We start from the raw sequence: 16603 nt of genomic DNA, 5'->3' as shown, positions 1-16603 counted from the left end.
TTCTTGTAGGCGAGGTTAAATTTTGGTCCAAAGTCGATTTTGTAGTGCAAAGTGGAAAGCATGTGCTGACAAGCAGGAAGGATGCAGCAGTATCAAAGGCAACTCAGCTTTGCTCTCTCTCTCTCTCTCTTTTCTATCTAAATTTTGAAAAAAATTAATATGCTACTGCTAAGCTAGGTGGGTCTATCTTTTATGCACAATTTACATGGTAAAAAAATGATGAACAGGCAACTCTAGATCTTTATCTTCAAGGTTCAGTGCAGACAAACAAAATCTAGGCATATTCATTTTCAACCTTGAAGCCTACACTATCTTACCACCTTTTTTCATTAAAACATAACTGAAACATGCTCTTTTTAGACACATGAAATTCATTAGACTTACAAACTATACATATAATTGTTTTATGCAAAGTTTTTATATTAAGTATTAAAAAAATCACATAATTTGATCTACAATAACAACATGTAATGAATAACAAAACTTAATGTAAAATGAGGAAAAGCCTTGAAATATGACATGATGGAGCATATCAACGCGCAAATGTGGAGTTTTACCGAAGCAAATTGGTGGCTCTAATGATACTGAGAGGAAGAACGGAAGCTTTTGCAGTCGATTTCTATCCGCCGAAACCGAGGAGCATCATAAAGATCAGGGGAATTATAGACTTTCTTTAACCTAATATACTTCATTAATATTATTTGGCAAAATGGTCATTTATACCCTTGTAGTAGGCTCAATTTATCATTTCTATCCCTATCGTATTTTCGTATCAATTTACCTTGAAGTTGCTCAATTGCATCATTATATTTTATCCCTTACTTAAAACATTAAATTGAGGGTTTTAAGTTAGAAACTAAGGTTTAGGGTTTAGACTTTAAAGGTTATAGGATTATTGTTTAGGGGTTAGAGTTATCAATTTAGGGTTTTAAGTTGGGATAAGGTATAAAATGATGTAATTAAACAACTTTTAGGGCTAAATTAATACGAAAATATGATAGAGACGAAAATGATAAATTTAGTCTACTACAAGGGCAAAAGTGACCCTTAAGTTATTATTTTTCATTAAAACCTCAAAATCTATTAATTCTCAAATTAATATTTTTTTATCGTACCAGTAAAGACGTGTAAGAAGAGTCTTTTATTGATGTGATAGAAAGATTGCATCTTAAAAATATGAAAAAAATGTATATGAATTTTATCTAAAATGAATAAATGAATAAATTTTATGTTCAATCATTTAATAAATACATATTTAAGAGGAAAATAGACATTTATCTTCTTTCATTTTACTTTTTTTCTTTTCTTTTTTCAAGTTAATAAATTACATAATTTTGTTTCTTAAATAAACATAGATAAATCTAATTGTTAATACTTGATATCGTCTTGTTATTTGTTAATGTAAAGTATTGAAGAATTATAGTCTTAAAATGCAAATACTAGTGTATGTATATTGTTGCATAGGGATTATTAAGAAATACACAGCTCCCAAAGCACAAAACATTCCACTCCCACAGTCCCACACACTCTCTCTTCATTATTTCGTAAAGTTACAGGAGCTTTTGGACCCTCTTGAGTTCGTTCAAAAATAGGGGGAAAAAAATTCTTAAGTGAGATTAGGATGGCAATGGGCCGGGTTCGGGCTGGGTATTGGTCCCCCGTCTCCGTCCCCGTTTAAAAAATCGGTACCCGTCCCCATTTAAAAAACCGCGGGGATTTAAACGGGGATCCCCGTCGGGTAATCGGGGAAAACCGTGGGGAAACAGGTATCCCCGTTTAGCATAAACGGTTATTTAAACGGGTATTGGGCCGGGTATTGGGTCGGGTATTGGGCCGAGAATCGGGCCGGGTATATATATATATATTATTAATTAAATATATAAATATATATTTTTTTATTTAAAAATTTATTAATATTATATATATATATATATAATATTTTTTTTTAATATTTATCGGGTCGGGTATCGGGGCGGGTAATCGGGGCTGGTAATCGGGTAATCGGGGCGGGGATTACCAAACCCGTCCCCGTCCCCATTTAAAATAAATGGGTTTTCCCCGTCCCCGTCCCCATCCCCGTTTATCATCCCCGAACCCGACCCGTTTAATTCGGTTTTCGGTTTTCGGTTTTTCCCGTCGGATTCGGGTTTTTTTGCCATCCCTAAGTGAGATCGCCTTAATATATAGTTAAGAAAATATATTATTAGTTTTATTATTATTTTTTTAACAAAATTAATAAAATTTATCGAAAATATTATTATTTCTATCAATTTTGTTATTATTGGATATTTTACCGGTTTTGTTAACATATGGTAAAACACTACTAGTTTTGTTATTTTTTCTACTGATTTTGTTATTATTGAGTACTTTACCGAAATTTAAAAAATATTATATGTTAGGTAAAAAATAATGTTTTAGGTAATTTTTTTACTGAATTTGTTAAAACTGAATTTGTTAAAAAATAATAACAAAACCAATAACATTTTTTAACCGTATATTAAGGCTACTGCATGGTAAAACTTCCCGAAAAAAGGGCAAATGGCAAAATATGATAAGGGAGTTTCCAATGGAAGGCACGTAGGCAGTTTTTGTATCCATAACCGATTGCATCGTACCAAATCATTTGTGAACAAGTTGTGATAATTATTCTAAAAGATAATTTACAATAAGATTTTGGCATTATTTGTTTATATCGGTTATAAAGTTTCGCCTTAACTAAGGTATTTAAATATATTATGTATGTACAGATAGATTAAAGGGGTTAATGGGGCGGTTTTTGAAAATTTTATATTCTTATATAATTTAATTATTTTTATATTTTCTGTTGTTAATATGTATATGTATCTTAAAATTTTATAATTCATCTCGTAACACAAAATTATATTTCTATCATTATGTATGTATATAGTTTTTTACACATACAAACATGATTAAATAGATAGATTTTGAGGGTAGGACTTCATTTGTAAAATTTTAAATTTTATTCGTGAATATCATAAGATAATTTTTTTCGTAGCAACTAGTGTAAAAAATGATAATCATAAAATCTAAATATAACAACACCTGATTTCACTTATAAAATTTAAAATAATTCAAATTTTAGAAAAAAATATTATTAGGTGAGATATTTATAAACTTAAAATTTTATGAAATTTTATAGATCATAGAACGAATAAAATAATATTTTAATTTTATCATTAATATCAAAGCCGGTTAATAAGAGGAGATCATGAGGGATTGTCAGGGACCTCGTTTTTTATAGATCTCCTAATTATTTTTTTCAATTATTTTTTTTATCATTATAATTAAGGACCTTAATTTTTTCGATTTATTTTCTATCTTTATAATTGAGACTCCTATTTTTATAATATCAATTTTTACCTTTATAAGAGGCTTTAATTTTTTTTCAATCCCTTTTTACCTTTATAATTAAGGCCTCTACTTTTTTTAATTTCACTTTCTACATTTATAATTAGGTCCCTAATTTTTTAATCACTTTTACTATGTAATTGAGGCCTCAAATTTTGTAATCCCACTTTTTACCTTTATAATTGAGACCCTAATTTTTTTTTCAATCTCACTTTTTTCCTTTACAATTGAGGCCCCTAATTTTTGTAATCCCACTTTTTTTCTTTATAATTGAGGCCCCTCTTTTTTTTTTCAATTCCACTTTTTTCCTTTATAATTGAGGCCTCTAATTTTTAAAATTTCACTTTATGCATTTATAATTGAAGTCCCTAATTTTTTAATCTCACTTTTTTCCTTTACAATTGAGGGCCCTAATTTTTGTAAACCCACTTTTTTCCTTTATAATTAAGGCCCCTATTTTTTTCAATCCTACTTTTTTCTTTATTGAGGCATCTAATTTTTTTCTCACTCTACATTCATAATTGAGGCGCCTAATTTTTTAATCTCACTTTTTACCTTTATAATTAAGGTTCCTAATTTTTCAATCATACTTTTTATCTTTATAATTGATGATTCTAATTTAATCATTTTCTATGATTTATTAATGTAATAATTGTTCAAAGTAATAGAATATATTTCGTTCTATAAAGGCCTATCTTTTAGTTTCACTTAGGATCCCAAAAATGTATGAGACTACTTGATTAATACATCAGATAATTATCTTTTTTACATATAAAAGAAAGGAGAAAAACGTGTTTGTGGAGAGCCTTTATAATTATATTAGTATAGCAAACAATTGGGGGTTTATAAATGGTCTGAATAAGAAAACCTTGAAGAATGCATGCTCTTATAGAAGCATTTATATTGAAGTTTATTTCACACGTATGAAATAAAAATAAAAAGGCCAGAGCAAAGCCAGTGGCACATATTGCCCATCATCATATTATAAGACAGAAAACTGTGCATGGAATTGGCTACAAGAATTTGTATATTACATCAACCATGCAAAATACTATACAAAAATAGCCCCTGTTCTGCCTGATTCTGATGTTGAGGGTGTTTTGTCCCATTTTAATTCACTACTGCTCTTATATTCCTCAGTGGCAGCGTGCCATTACATAGAAAGAAGAGCTGCACTCACACCACTATATAACTAAAATCGAAGCATTTTTCCATACACAAAAAAACCAGAGATCTCCCTTTCATTCCTCAATCATCTAATTCTCACTTTTACTTGGTTTTTTAATGCAAACATTCCTTCCCAACCCCATGCTTACCCTTAATACTTCTGGTCTCAAACGTCTTCCTGAAAAACAGTCATTTAAAAAGAAAAAAAAACAGAAAAAAAAATAAGCAAATGATGATACGATGTATAACTTGACAAAGGGTTGTCCTGGTTCAGTAGATTAAAGTTTTCTTTTTCAACCTATGGGTTCTTTGCGTTGCATGCTTACATTGTTGCAAATTTGTTTTGTTTAAAATCCATGCAAACATCATATCTGGTTTTAGTCATTCAACTGTTTGTCGACATGCAAATGCATTATTCAAGGAGATCGGTACTTTACTAATATCAGTGTAACTACTGAACACAATATTGTCAATGCTCAGAATAACCACACTACATACATTCATGTTTTCTCTGCATTAAAAAAAGGTATTGGTACCTGGGTAAAAAGAAATATTTCTTCTTAGAAGATTCAGATTTGAGCACTGTCTTGCGATGTTAATAAGCTAAGAAGAGTACTGAATAAATACTACTATGTAATCATCTCAGATTATAAAAAAAATTGAATTGGCAACTGAATATACAACTGATAAAAATTACTATAAAAGCTGACCCTCTAAAAAAACGAACTATCTATATTATAGAACAATATACACATGTCATGTTAGATACATCCATATCTCTAACTCATCATGAGTTTAACAAACAAAAGACTCCCGAATCAACCTAAGAATTTATAGAGCACAAAAGTATACACACAATTAACATTACATTACACTGTCCTACATGGGGTGATGAAACAATTATATGATTTGTATGTGAGTGGTGTAGACAAATTAATAGAGAAGTAGGACCCAAGGAGTTCCTTACAACAACAAATAATCCAAAACTCTCAACTGTTTATTCTTTTTTCCCCAGTGAGTATTTTTTTCAGAGCCTCCTCCAGTCAAAAAGCGTCTTCTCTACCTTTGTTGGCCTAAAAAGTCATACAAAGGGGTCACTAAATTATTTGAATGCAAAGCAATTCTGAAATGCTAGAAAAGGAGCGTTTGAATGAAAGTGAGAGGGGAATATATACAGTTTCTTAGGCCATACCCCAGCTATAACGGTTAAACTTTGTTTAAAGAAGCTTAAGCATATATATATATAACGAAAACGAAATCCAAACCCCAACTATTTCATGGTAATCTTTGTTTGGAACACTAAAAGAGATATGGGTCTTAAAGTGAAAGTTAAGAGGGATATCTTTTCTATTCATTCCCTGTCAAAAACCTTTAATTTTTTTTCTTTCCAAGGGAACACATTGCATTGGAGCTCCTTCTATAGTTGCATATAATTTTCTTTTCTTTGTTTTGCTTAAAGTAAAGCACTCTCTCGTAAAGCAAATATTAAAAGTAAAATATGGCATTATATACTCAAAAGGACCGCTGATTTTATGCTTTTAAGCTTCAAATAAGCATCTTTTGGTCTATACATGACCATGTGGAGGAAAGCAATATTCAGGAGAAGGAACAAAACCCTCTAAAAGAGAAAGAGAATTGTTAAATAGTGTTTCATGGTGGCCGCCCAGACTTCTAAAGGGTTTAACAATGAAGAAATTTCTTTCTTTAAAAAAGTTGCTCTAATTTTGACATGACAGCTTTGTTAATGTAAAAGCCTAAAAGGAGATGGAATTACGCACCACACATTCCTTTCTAAAAAGTTCCCACTATTATATATCACTAATATCCTCTGCAAAAATTATTAGCTATATTGATTATGATTTTTTTTTAAATTTTATAAGCAAATTACAAATTGTATTTGTTTTCACTTTACTTTAAATAACCCTAATTATTTCATTTTTAGTTTTTTTTTTTAATTCTCTGCACTGGCGAAGAGCGCGAACTGAATAAATTCTTGCTGCTGCTTGATTTGCACACGGAATTTCTTGCGTCTATTACCTGAAATGAACATACGATAAAAATCGTACAACTGAAGGACAACCTCAACCATATATTCTTCGGGCATTTGTCGATTTAAACCGACAAAACTGATACCCACAATTAATTTGATTTTGATTTAATATATTTAATCGATTTCTGGGTTACGAGGTTAATTTTGTTTATTATTTCGATTATCAGTTTTGGATTTTCAAAACCGATTTAATACATTTGGTGTATTTTAAATATATTTATAATATAATAAATATTTTATATTACAAATTATTGATTTAAATTAAATAGATTAATTAAGTGAATTGACCGACTTTAATCGGTTCAATTGTGTTTATTTAGAGTATAAAATTCGATCAGATTGATTTTTGTAGGTTTGATTGAAAAACCAACCAATCCAACCGGAAAAACCAATTACTCTACGTCCATTGTGTTAATTACTAAGAACAAATACATGTGCCATACCATGTTACCTGAATTCAAACATAAATGTAAATTCAATGTGTTGGATAACTACATGTTTCAAGTCATTTCATAATATATTAGGCTGGATAAACTGCTGTAATGATCACACAATCTCAAATAAATGAACAGTCTATTACCCTGTTAAAACAGTTTAAACATAAAATTATGTGATTGTTACTAAACTTTACTCTTGAGTAAACTTCACTACAAAAAACTATGGATTTATTTGGTAAATGGTGAATTTAGATATGAACATTAGATTCCGCATAGTTTGATTTTGACTGATGCAACTTTTGATGTCATGCAAAGCTGGAATGCAGTGCAAGGAATAAGGGGAGAGAGTAGTTGACGCACCGTCACATGGAAAACTGCAGATGAGAAGAGTGGTACAATGGCTCCACTCCTGAAGATGATAAGACAGGAAATGGATTTTCATATGAGATGCTTTGTACAGGGATGTAAGCCCCCAAAAAAAAAGCACATGGATAATCTATTCGAGCATACGTCAAAATCATGAGATAAGATAGAAGAAAGGAATCTCTTATTTCTTAATGAAGTGTGTTAAAAAGGGAAAGGAAGACAACCAAAAGGGTAAAATGGAAGCAGCTAATTTTCAAAATCACAATGCCATTTTTACTTATGCCCATATTTTCTAAACATGTCAACTACACACACACAACTACACACAAATTAACATCCTTGACACTTGACACTCACCTGTACTAGATTTCTTTTTCCCTCTTTAGAAGAAAATAAAAGAACTATAGAGAACACCTTTTCCTTTGCAAAATTAAAGATTTCTTAGTTGAACCAACCTGCTTGACAATGAAAATCATTCTTTTTAGTTAGTAGGCAAACCTAGAACTCAGGCTGGAGCTTTAATCACTCGGCTATCCATATTTTTTCTAGATAATCTTCCTGAAGCAGTGGAGCAAGCATGCTCTCAACAGAGGACCTTGGCTTACTAGTCTCTTCAAGAATCAATAACTGAGCAGTCTCACAAGCCTTTGCACTATGGAACCCAAGTGTCCATCTCCCATCGGCAGGGGTATTGGAAACCTTAGATTGGTTGACTTTAGCTTTAAAAAAATCTGGATCGAATTCTCTTATCTGAAGATGTAACCATGTCGGGTGGTCCTAGTCTACCTGTGGCTGGTTCAAGTGAAAAGAAAAAGAAACAACATTGCAAAGTTATCAAGAATCAATTACTCAATTCAAGCTTCAAGTATCTAAACAATCAAAGCCTTTTCATTGATTGCTGTCAAACAACACAATCAATACACAAGGCAAAGTTGCTGTTCATTACAAATCAATATACTCTGTTAATAACAAACCAGATTCATCCGATGTATAAAATGAAAATGAAAAAAACTATCTTGACCACGATTTTTCTTTTTCATCAGGCATTTCATTAGCATAAGAAATTTTTTTCATAAAGGTATTAAAAAAATAAAGCATAGTAACTAAAACACGGGAGTAAATAGAAGGGGGAAAATATATAGTGGGTTCCATAGTTTCTATGGTTAAGGTATTAATAAAATAAAAGCATAGTAACTAAAACAAGGGAGTAAATAGTAGGGGGAAATATATAGTGGGTTCCATAGTTTCTATGGTTACTTCTTAACTGGTGAGGGCCGTGCGGCATTCTAGCACCAGAGCTCATCCGTTCATTTAATTGGCAACTTGTACAATTCACACTCTCAGGTCTACTCATAAACTTTCCAGCAATTGATCTCTCACAACACAATCTATCCTATGTAGCAACGATATGTAAGTGCAAGGATTTAGTAGGGAGCTGACAATATTACTCCGTTCTTTTGCAAGAAGCATAACCTTTCAGGTTCACCAATTTTATGATGAATAATAGATCAAAGATACAGGACGCACTGAGAAAGGAGACGGTTAAGAAATGAATTAGGAAATTTCAGAAGCCAACCAAGAGATATGATTATTTGTTGATCATGTTTTTCATTTTGGTAGAAAAGAACATGCCAAAGCAGTCATACCAAACATATCCTCAATTTCCTCGTTAGAATCACCATTGGTGAAGAGGGAAAATGAAAAATCAAATCAGCAAAATTCTCACTCACACTTAACCCTGCCAGGGGAGCAATGGCAATTACAACACCATGCTGATTCTTGAAAGGATGCTTCTCCGCAAGAATCAATTTTCCAGAAATTCCTTGTGCCACTGCTACTACGTAAACATCCCTGACTCCAGCATACGAGAAAACAATCCTACAAGGGATTCCAGATCCTATAAAAGTTCAATAAAAAGGAAGAATCAAATTTCCAGATATATAGTTTCAGTAAGATATTTTGGATAGTTGACTGCATAAATTGATATCCAACCTAAAGAGACCTCTGACCAATCTGGCAGATGAAGTATCTCTGCTAGAAGTTCTTCCCAAATCACTATTACACCATGACTTTAGTGAGGGCTTTTCAAGTAAACGTCCCATGAAAATAAATGCCTTGAGCTGAAGATGGAGAATGAAAACCTACAATTTTAAGTTCTGTGAGATTTCTAATGGGAAAACAATAGTGAAACTCAAAAGGAAAAACCTTGTAGGAGATATTTTCAGAATACATGCAGCAGTGCTTTCAGCAAGACTAATTAATCAAATGCAACAATAGGCAATCATATCTCAGAGCACATAACAATATAAATGAAGGTCAAAATGCTAGTAAACAAAACACGAGACCGGTATACTTCAGTCATGTAGCCACTGAATAATTATTTCAATCCTATACATGCATCAAACCGTATTCTTATTTCTACATGTCTTGTTTTTAAGCATATAAATGAAAGTCAAAAATGCTAAATACTTATTTCAATCCTATACATGAATCAAACCAACTTGATTTCCTTCAGTTATTAGATAAATTGTATGCATGTCCACAATTGACGATAAAGCTAAATACTTAGGAACCTTAATAAGGCTGGAACACATGTATAACTACTAAGTAAATATAATAAATTCAAAAACTATATATATGTTGTAGAAAACCTTTACGGCGTCAACCATCCTCTGCCAAGCAAAATATGAGTTTTTTATTAACTTTTTATTACTGAAGCATTACATGAGAATAACTTTTTATTAACCCATGAGCCAAGACACAAATTGCACATGCATCAATGAATTAGAAGTGATGAGAAAGGGGGAAGACCCAATACCATCAATGGTTTGCTGGCAGCTTGCCAACTCCAATGTAATAAGGGATCCCTAACTTGGGATTGTAGCTCCAGAGCTGTATGTACTCACAAAAGCAGTCATCAATTTTAGTTCCATTTTGAAGATATGACAAGTCACTACATCCCTCCAAACCCGCACCTTGCAAGAATTCCACCTTCTATTTAAGAAGTACAATCAGGAATTGAATCACTGTAATTGATACTTTTTTACTGCTTCCCCACTCATGTCCTATAGTATTTGGGATATGATCAAACCGGCATCCATCAAGTTCCTTTCGAAGACATTCACGGGACTGCTCATATGAAGTCTGTCAACAACTAGAAAATATAAAACTTTAGAAAATTTTCACATAATCACAAGTTTTAAAGAGAAATCCGACCCGCTAACGATGGTTTATGCTTATTGTAACAAACAGGCTACAACTAAGTAAAGGTTTCAGCTTCTCACCAAGCATAAGAAAGAAAATTTCATCCAATTTGTTATAATATGAAAATGTAGGAAGCAGCAATACTTCCATTGGCATTATTAATTTAAAGAAAGCACTGCAAATCAGTAGGATGCTTACATTGAATAGGTGGACATTATCATCAGTGAGCATATTTCCTTCACATTGAAGTAGCTTTCGCAAAAACCACCCTGTATGCCACTTTATATGAACGGAAACTGGTGGTTGGGATGCTACAACCTTCATTAACGCCTTCAAATCTATTTTGAAAATGGAAAGAATAGTAAGAAGTCATTTAATACTGAAGATGAGCAAACCATGAAAAGAGACCAATTAATTTATAGTTTACCCTTCACGCCAATGAGAACGGAGAAAAGGAATAACAGGTGGCGGTCATTCATCCAAATGGTTGTTTGGCAAGCATGATCTAATATAGTTTCAGAGAAAATAAATCTCTTCAGACACATATGAGATCCATTCTTACTGTCAAGCCCTGACTTTGACTCATTCTGAGCAGTGATGCCGGATAATGCTCCAGAACTGTAGGATAAGACAAAATTACATTTTTCTTTTTGTAACAAAAAGAGGGTCATTAAAGAAATGAAAATAAACGTTGATGCAAGGAATTATATCTTATATCCAAAGAAGAATACTATGATATACAAACTGAAAGGACATAAGGTACCTTTGTTTTCTGCAAGAGTAAGCAATAGAAATAAAGATGCTAGTGATATACTGTGATTGTCTGAAAACAAATATGCAAATATCCCAAACTTGCAGCAATAACAATTTCAAAGAATACAAATTATAATTCATTGCAATTTTGCAACCATAATAGGAAAAAGTAGCTACATAAAGAAACTGTTGTGAATCAACTATGTAGTCCATCACATATATAGTTGTTTTCATTATATATTCAGTTATGAGAGCACCTAAATAATTCTGTGTTTTCTAGTTCCCAAGTAATGATCAATTGTTAAGGAAACATATGAATTAAATACATATATTTAGATATATTTAATGTCACCAAGTAATGGTCAACTCTTTTAGCATGACCTAAGCCTCTAGAATGGTGAAGTCATTCCCAAGTTATAACTTTAATAATATTTTATTTTTAGTTGGAATTTGCTTGGTGGCAAAACACCATATTGCCATTAGATCTAAAAATACACATTAATATTGCCATTGGTTCTTAAGAAAGAAAATGAAACCATAATTAAAGCATTTATAAATACCCACTTCTTTATGAGAATTAAAGAGTTTCTTGACACTGTCAAGACCAACTATGACATCAGAATAGGGAGACACCAACCTCTCTACATGCACATTATCATCCCTAGGGGTGCCGTCATAATGAGAATTTGTAGATGTATGCTCATTTAAATGCTGAAGTAGAGAGTTTATATTGATTTCTTCTCCTCCAGCCTCAGGACCAGATATTTTGATTCATTTATCATTTAACACGTGCAGAAGAGGACTTACATTACCTTTGCCACCAGCTGTATCCCCATTGGTAGCAATAGCATCTCTATGACATAATGCCATATAATGATACAAAGAAGACAAGCCACTCCATTAATCAAATGTTTTCCACCAACAACTTGAAGAAGCTGAGCAACTATGTACAAAGAAGTGATTGCTGAAATGTTGTAGCTACCCTGATAAAAATAATTGATGAATGAATCTTTCATGTTGAGAAAGCACAGAATAACATATTTTCAAATATCATTAACATTAACACGCTGACAAACAGGTGTAGAGATATAATTAGATATTCCATCAACAGAATTCTACTTTGGAGCAGTTTTTTTTTTTTTTCCTTTTTTTAATTTGCTTTGTCCCAAAACCTTCCTTTTTTTCTTTTTATTTTCATCTCTCTTCCTTTTGCAGGAAAGGATCAAATGTTATATGGTATAAACTAAAATCCAAGTCTATCGTACATTCAGCAGAATACCATTCTACTTCGTTTGAAGGTGGCAGGCAATTCTGATAAACAAAGAGGAAAGAAGATAAGTCCATGAACAAATCTAAGAATGTACAAGGAAAATAATATTCTCATACTCTTTCCTCTAAATTCTGCGCATAAATGCAGAGCACTGCCTGACTGTTTAAAACATGACATCATGAGAGTGTTTCAAGACATTATTCCAAAAATACAGACTCCAACATGTAAAATATGCAAGAAGCAGATCTATAAGGCATTTGGGTTATCAAACACCAGATACTTCTACTCTTTTAAAGCATTTGTAAATTTCTTAAGAACTAAGTACAAAGTCAAAAACAAAGAATCATAAGGGTGATAACTTACTTTATTCTCCCTAAGTTCAGTAGTGGAAGCAACAAGGGAAAATAAGTACACTGAGAAGGTTTTTCGTAACTACTCTACTTAATTGCGATTCGCCAATAGAAAGCATGTCCTTGAAGTAGTAAAGATTGTCTATGATTTTCAGTTTTCAGAAATATGTCCTTGTTTTCTTTACAAGTACATTTTTCCCTGCACCATTGCCGATTCCTTAAAAGTTAAGACTTTATAGTTAACAAGAAATTAATCATGAAAAATCCTTTTAAATATTGAAAGCAACATACTCTGTGGAATGGACAAGGGCATCTAGTTGTAGACATTGCTCCCTTAAACTACAAACCAAGTCTGAGAAGTAAATCGAGGCTAGAGGAGTTGTTATAAATTGATAGACATTATTGTCACAAACTGCATAAACCAAAATAACAGTAATGCAAACATTTTAAGCTTCCAAAAATTCAATAAAGCAGAAATTTTAAGATACAACAGATGATTAGTACTATTGTATATGTTGAGTTAATGCACGTATAGCTGTTAGAATCATCTTTTCCTCATGTTGAGCAAATTTAAGAGCCTCACTGTACAGGAGAAATGAGACCACTACATCCTGCAATGACAAAGGGTAAAAGAAAAGTGAAACAGGAGAAAACTCGATTTAATTAATTTAATGACCCCATATAGGAAATTGGAGATAAATCATGCAAGGGTAGGAAAAAAGCTGTCTAGCTGCTAAAACGTTGGAGGAAAGAAGAAGACAAACTGTAAAAGCAAGACATTAAAGAGAAGAGAAAAGGTATTTCATTCACACAAGCAAATGCAAAGAAATGAAGAGAACATATCCTGATTAGTTGGAAAATGGACACAAGCACAAGCAAATACATATATATATACATGAATGAATTTTGCTAAATGATTTTAACCTGAGACTTCAGACAATATTGGTCCCAGAAGAAATACACCCATAAAACAAAATAAATCAAAATTCGTTACCTATATACAAGAAAGTTGTCAAACATATTTTGTGTTTCTTTTCTGCTAGTCTACAATCTCCGACCATAACATAAATGATAAAAACTTCAGGTAGGTGCGAAGATCCTTAGGTGCCTCAAACAAGATAATGCAACTATGCCTCATACGCTTGAACAAAATGCACAAGCCAACACCCTAGACCTACCAAAAGCTTCGTCAGAAGAAACTCTCCTCTCTTCATTTGCTCTAAGAGCAAAATATATAACTTTGCATATGGTCATCAGAATCTCTTTTAAAGGCAGCAGCATATATATAAATGCTGATCGAAAAGGGATTTAGGGCTAAGGGAATTATTTAAACAATGTCGTTATGCAGCATTCATTGTATCCAGGTTTCTTGCTCAAGTAAAACGTCAATTCTTTGAGCATTCTATAAACATGAATTCTATGGATAAAGAGCTCTACTTGAACACAGAGAGACATATTAAAACCTACAATGAAACGCTTTAGACCATTGAGCTCTACTTGAAAATCTTTAACTTACCCCATGAACCTTAACAAGAAGGCAAAGTGTGTCTCTGCTTATTTTACTACTCACTGCTCTGGTTGAACAGAAAAACATAAGATGTGAAAAACATGATTATAATATTTTGTTTCCATTTTTTAATAATCAAGTCTGGCAATAGTTTCAGAAAGAAAAGAAATCTGAGGAAATAATTTGTTTCAATAAATAAAAGTTATATTGTTACGCTTTAGAAATTTAAGGGATAACACACCTTAAGAAAGATACATAATAAAGAGCAAGATCCCCTGTATTGAAGTTATATTGATGTTCTACGATGTTGTTGATATAGTCATTGCTTAAACAATAGTCTGCATCACCAAATTTGCAAAAACAATAGTCAAGGCAGCAGAAATAATTTCAGAGACTACGCAGAAAAAGTTGAATGTATGTTTGCACATGGAATATCAACATTTATATTTGTGATCATTTCTGGAGACATGCAAACCGAAAGAGAAATCATTAAATAACCAAGAAGTTTAACATACATATCTATGGCACTAAGCATCTTACAAATTGCGTGTTCACTATCCATGTTTTGAATCATTATGCTTAGATACTGAAGAAATGGAGCCTCAATTGTTGAACTTGTACTGATCTTTAGTACCCGTACAAACTCTGCTAAGACTTGGTATTCCATAAAACAGCTGGAAAAAATTTATGAAATTCAGATTTCATCACAAACATACTGAAAGACGTAATCATTATTAGAATACGTCCTGAGTAAATTCATACTCAAATATTGATGGATCTTTTCTGTCCCCATATGTCACTATCTCTAGAATAGTTTGTAGTAGATCTACAACTGCATCCTGCACAAGAGAAAGAACAAAGAGGCTAATTTGAAAAGAAGTTCATATATACTCATCAGGACTATTATGCAATACATCAAGGCACCAGAATTCAAAAACTTCACAAGCGGGTTTTTTAACAACCACATGTCCATTTAACTATATATCCGAAGTTAATCAGTTGAAATTTAACTTCCTTATTTATAGTTAAACAGATACGTGGTAAACATATGAACCTACTCGTGGAGTTTTCAACCTTTCAATGCCATTTTATACATAGATTAATGCTCCGAACTAGCATATAATAAAAAAAGAAATTTAAAAGTCAAATAAGTTACCCTGTTCTGGTCATCGACAACTTTGATCTGCCGCAATTCAGTAACTACAGATCTATATCCACGAACAAGATTTTTAAAAAACCGTCAAAATAATAATCATCAAAATGAAAATCGAAGACCAATCCAAAAGATACAAAAAATGTAATGTGAAGAAAATGTGACTGCTAAACGCCTAAACCTATTTAAAATCATCAAGATAACGAGAAATAATAACAAAATTCAAAGGAAGAAAAATTAGTACCACATTGTAACTTGATGCCTGATGGAATACAATTAATTGCAGTTTAAACTTGTGTAAGCTTTAAAAAAATAATTGAGAGGAAGAGAGAGAATTTACTTGAAGTGTTGAAGAGAGAAGCGATCGATGGATCGCCAAAGCAAGCGCCACATCGTGAAAAATGGAGATCTGTTGTTGTTTTTTTAGTTTCTGAGAGAGGAAAGAAACCCTAGAGGAAGAGAAGGAGAAAGCTGTAGAAGGGGAGGAATTTTGCTGGAAGACGTACAGTTGAGTTTGGTCCGCGCGGCAAGGGACTGGAGTGAGGCTTTTGCTTTGGTTTGGTTTTGTATTCGATGCTGTGTACTGCCAACTAACTTTCAAAGTTTCTAAATTTTACAGATGGACACGTATGGTATCTTACTATGTAGTGCTTCTTTCAACTTATCATCTATTTAAAATTATAAAATGATTTTTTTTATTAATTTTATTAAATTGATTATTAAAAATTATAAAATAATTATTCGACTATTATATATTTTAAACTCGTCGGTTAAAATTGATCGTCTAAATTGGACATTAATATGTTGACTAGTACATGATAAAATTTTCATAATCGTTGATATAGTCGTTTTGATTATATAGTCGTTTGATATTCTGAGATCAAATGTTTAATATATCTCGGTCAGCAGGTTAATGTCCAACTAAGGCGATTGTCAATTTTTTAATAAAAAATGACAAGATTGAAATATATGAATAA

General features: G+C 32.1%; 2 protein-coding genes and 1 long non-coding RNA gene across 4 annotated transcripts; all 3 read right to left on the bottom strand.

Annotated features, from left to right (window-relative positions):
• Nucleotides 1-5330: 5330 nt before the first annotated feature.
• Nucleotides 5331-10083, bottom strand: LOC120146641. The gene is made up of 6 exons (XR_005518245.1): nucleotides 10041-10083; nucleotides 9382-9530; nucleotides 9120-9286; nucleotides 7888-8181; nucleotides 7384-7432; nucleotides 5331-5609 (listed from the first exon to the last, which is right to left on the bottom strand). It is a non-coding gene; the product is annotated as an uncharacterized LOC120146641 (long non-coding RNA).
• Nucleotides 10084-10239: 156 nt separating this feature from the next.
• On the bottom strand, nucleotides 10240-12216 carry LOC120146655. The gene is made up of 5 exons (XM_039160163.1): nucleotides 12159-12216; nucleotides 11357-11444; nucleotides 11021-11211; nucleotides 10792-10931; nucleotides 10240-10533 (listed from the first exon to the last, which is right to left on the bottom strand). The coding sequence occupies exons 1-5, from the start codon at nucleotides 12214-12216 to the stop codon at nucleotides 10384-10386; spliced, it is 627 nt and encodes a 208-aa protein (XP_039016094.1). The 3' UTR covers nucleotides 10240-10383.
• A 934-nt stretch (nucleotides 12217-13150) lies between these two features.
• Nucleotides 13151-16185, bottom strand: LOC120146640 (protein TRANSPARENT TESTA 9-like). Of its 2 annotated transcripts, XR_005518244.1 has the most exons (9): nucleotides 15967-16185; nucleotides 15630-15681; nucleotides 15236-15312; nucleotides 15014-15147; nucleotides 14715-14811; nucleotides 14483-14540; nucleotides 13471-13577; nucleotides 13258-13378; nucleotides 13151-13165 (listed from the first exon to the last, which is right to left on the bottom strand). XR_005518244.1 is itself a non-coding variant. In XM_039160151.1 (8 exons), the coding sequence occupies exons 1-8, from the start codon at nucleotides 16017-16019 to the stop codon at nucleotides 13372-13374; spliced, it is 585 nt and encodes a 194-aa protein (XP_039016082.1). In that variant the 5' UTR covers nucleotides 16020-16185; the 3' UTR covers nucleotides 13257-13371. The 2 variants fall into 2 exon arrangements, 1 of the variants encoding a protein (XP_039016082.1); XM_039160151.1 differs by lacking the exon at nucleotides 13151-13165 and having other exon boundaries at nucleotides 13257-13378.
• Nucleotides 16186-16603: the final 418 nt, after the last annotated feature.

Source organism: Hibiscus syriacus, unplaced genomic scaffold (genome assembly GCF_006381635.1).
Source record: "Hibiscus syriacus cultivar Baekdansim isolate YM2019G1 unplaced genomic scaffold, ASM638163v2 tig00110930_pilon, whole genome shotgun sequence".
NCBI classification, from domain to species: Eukaryota; Viridiplantae; Streptophyta; class Magnoliopsida; order Malvales; family Malvaceae; genus Hibiscus; species Hibiscus syriacus.
The sequence above is the reverse complement of the archived record's forward strand: the minus strand, read 5'-3'. Positions and strand labels throughout refer to the sequence as shown.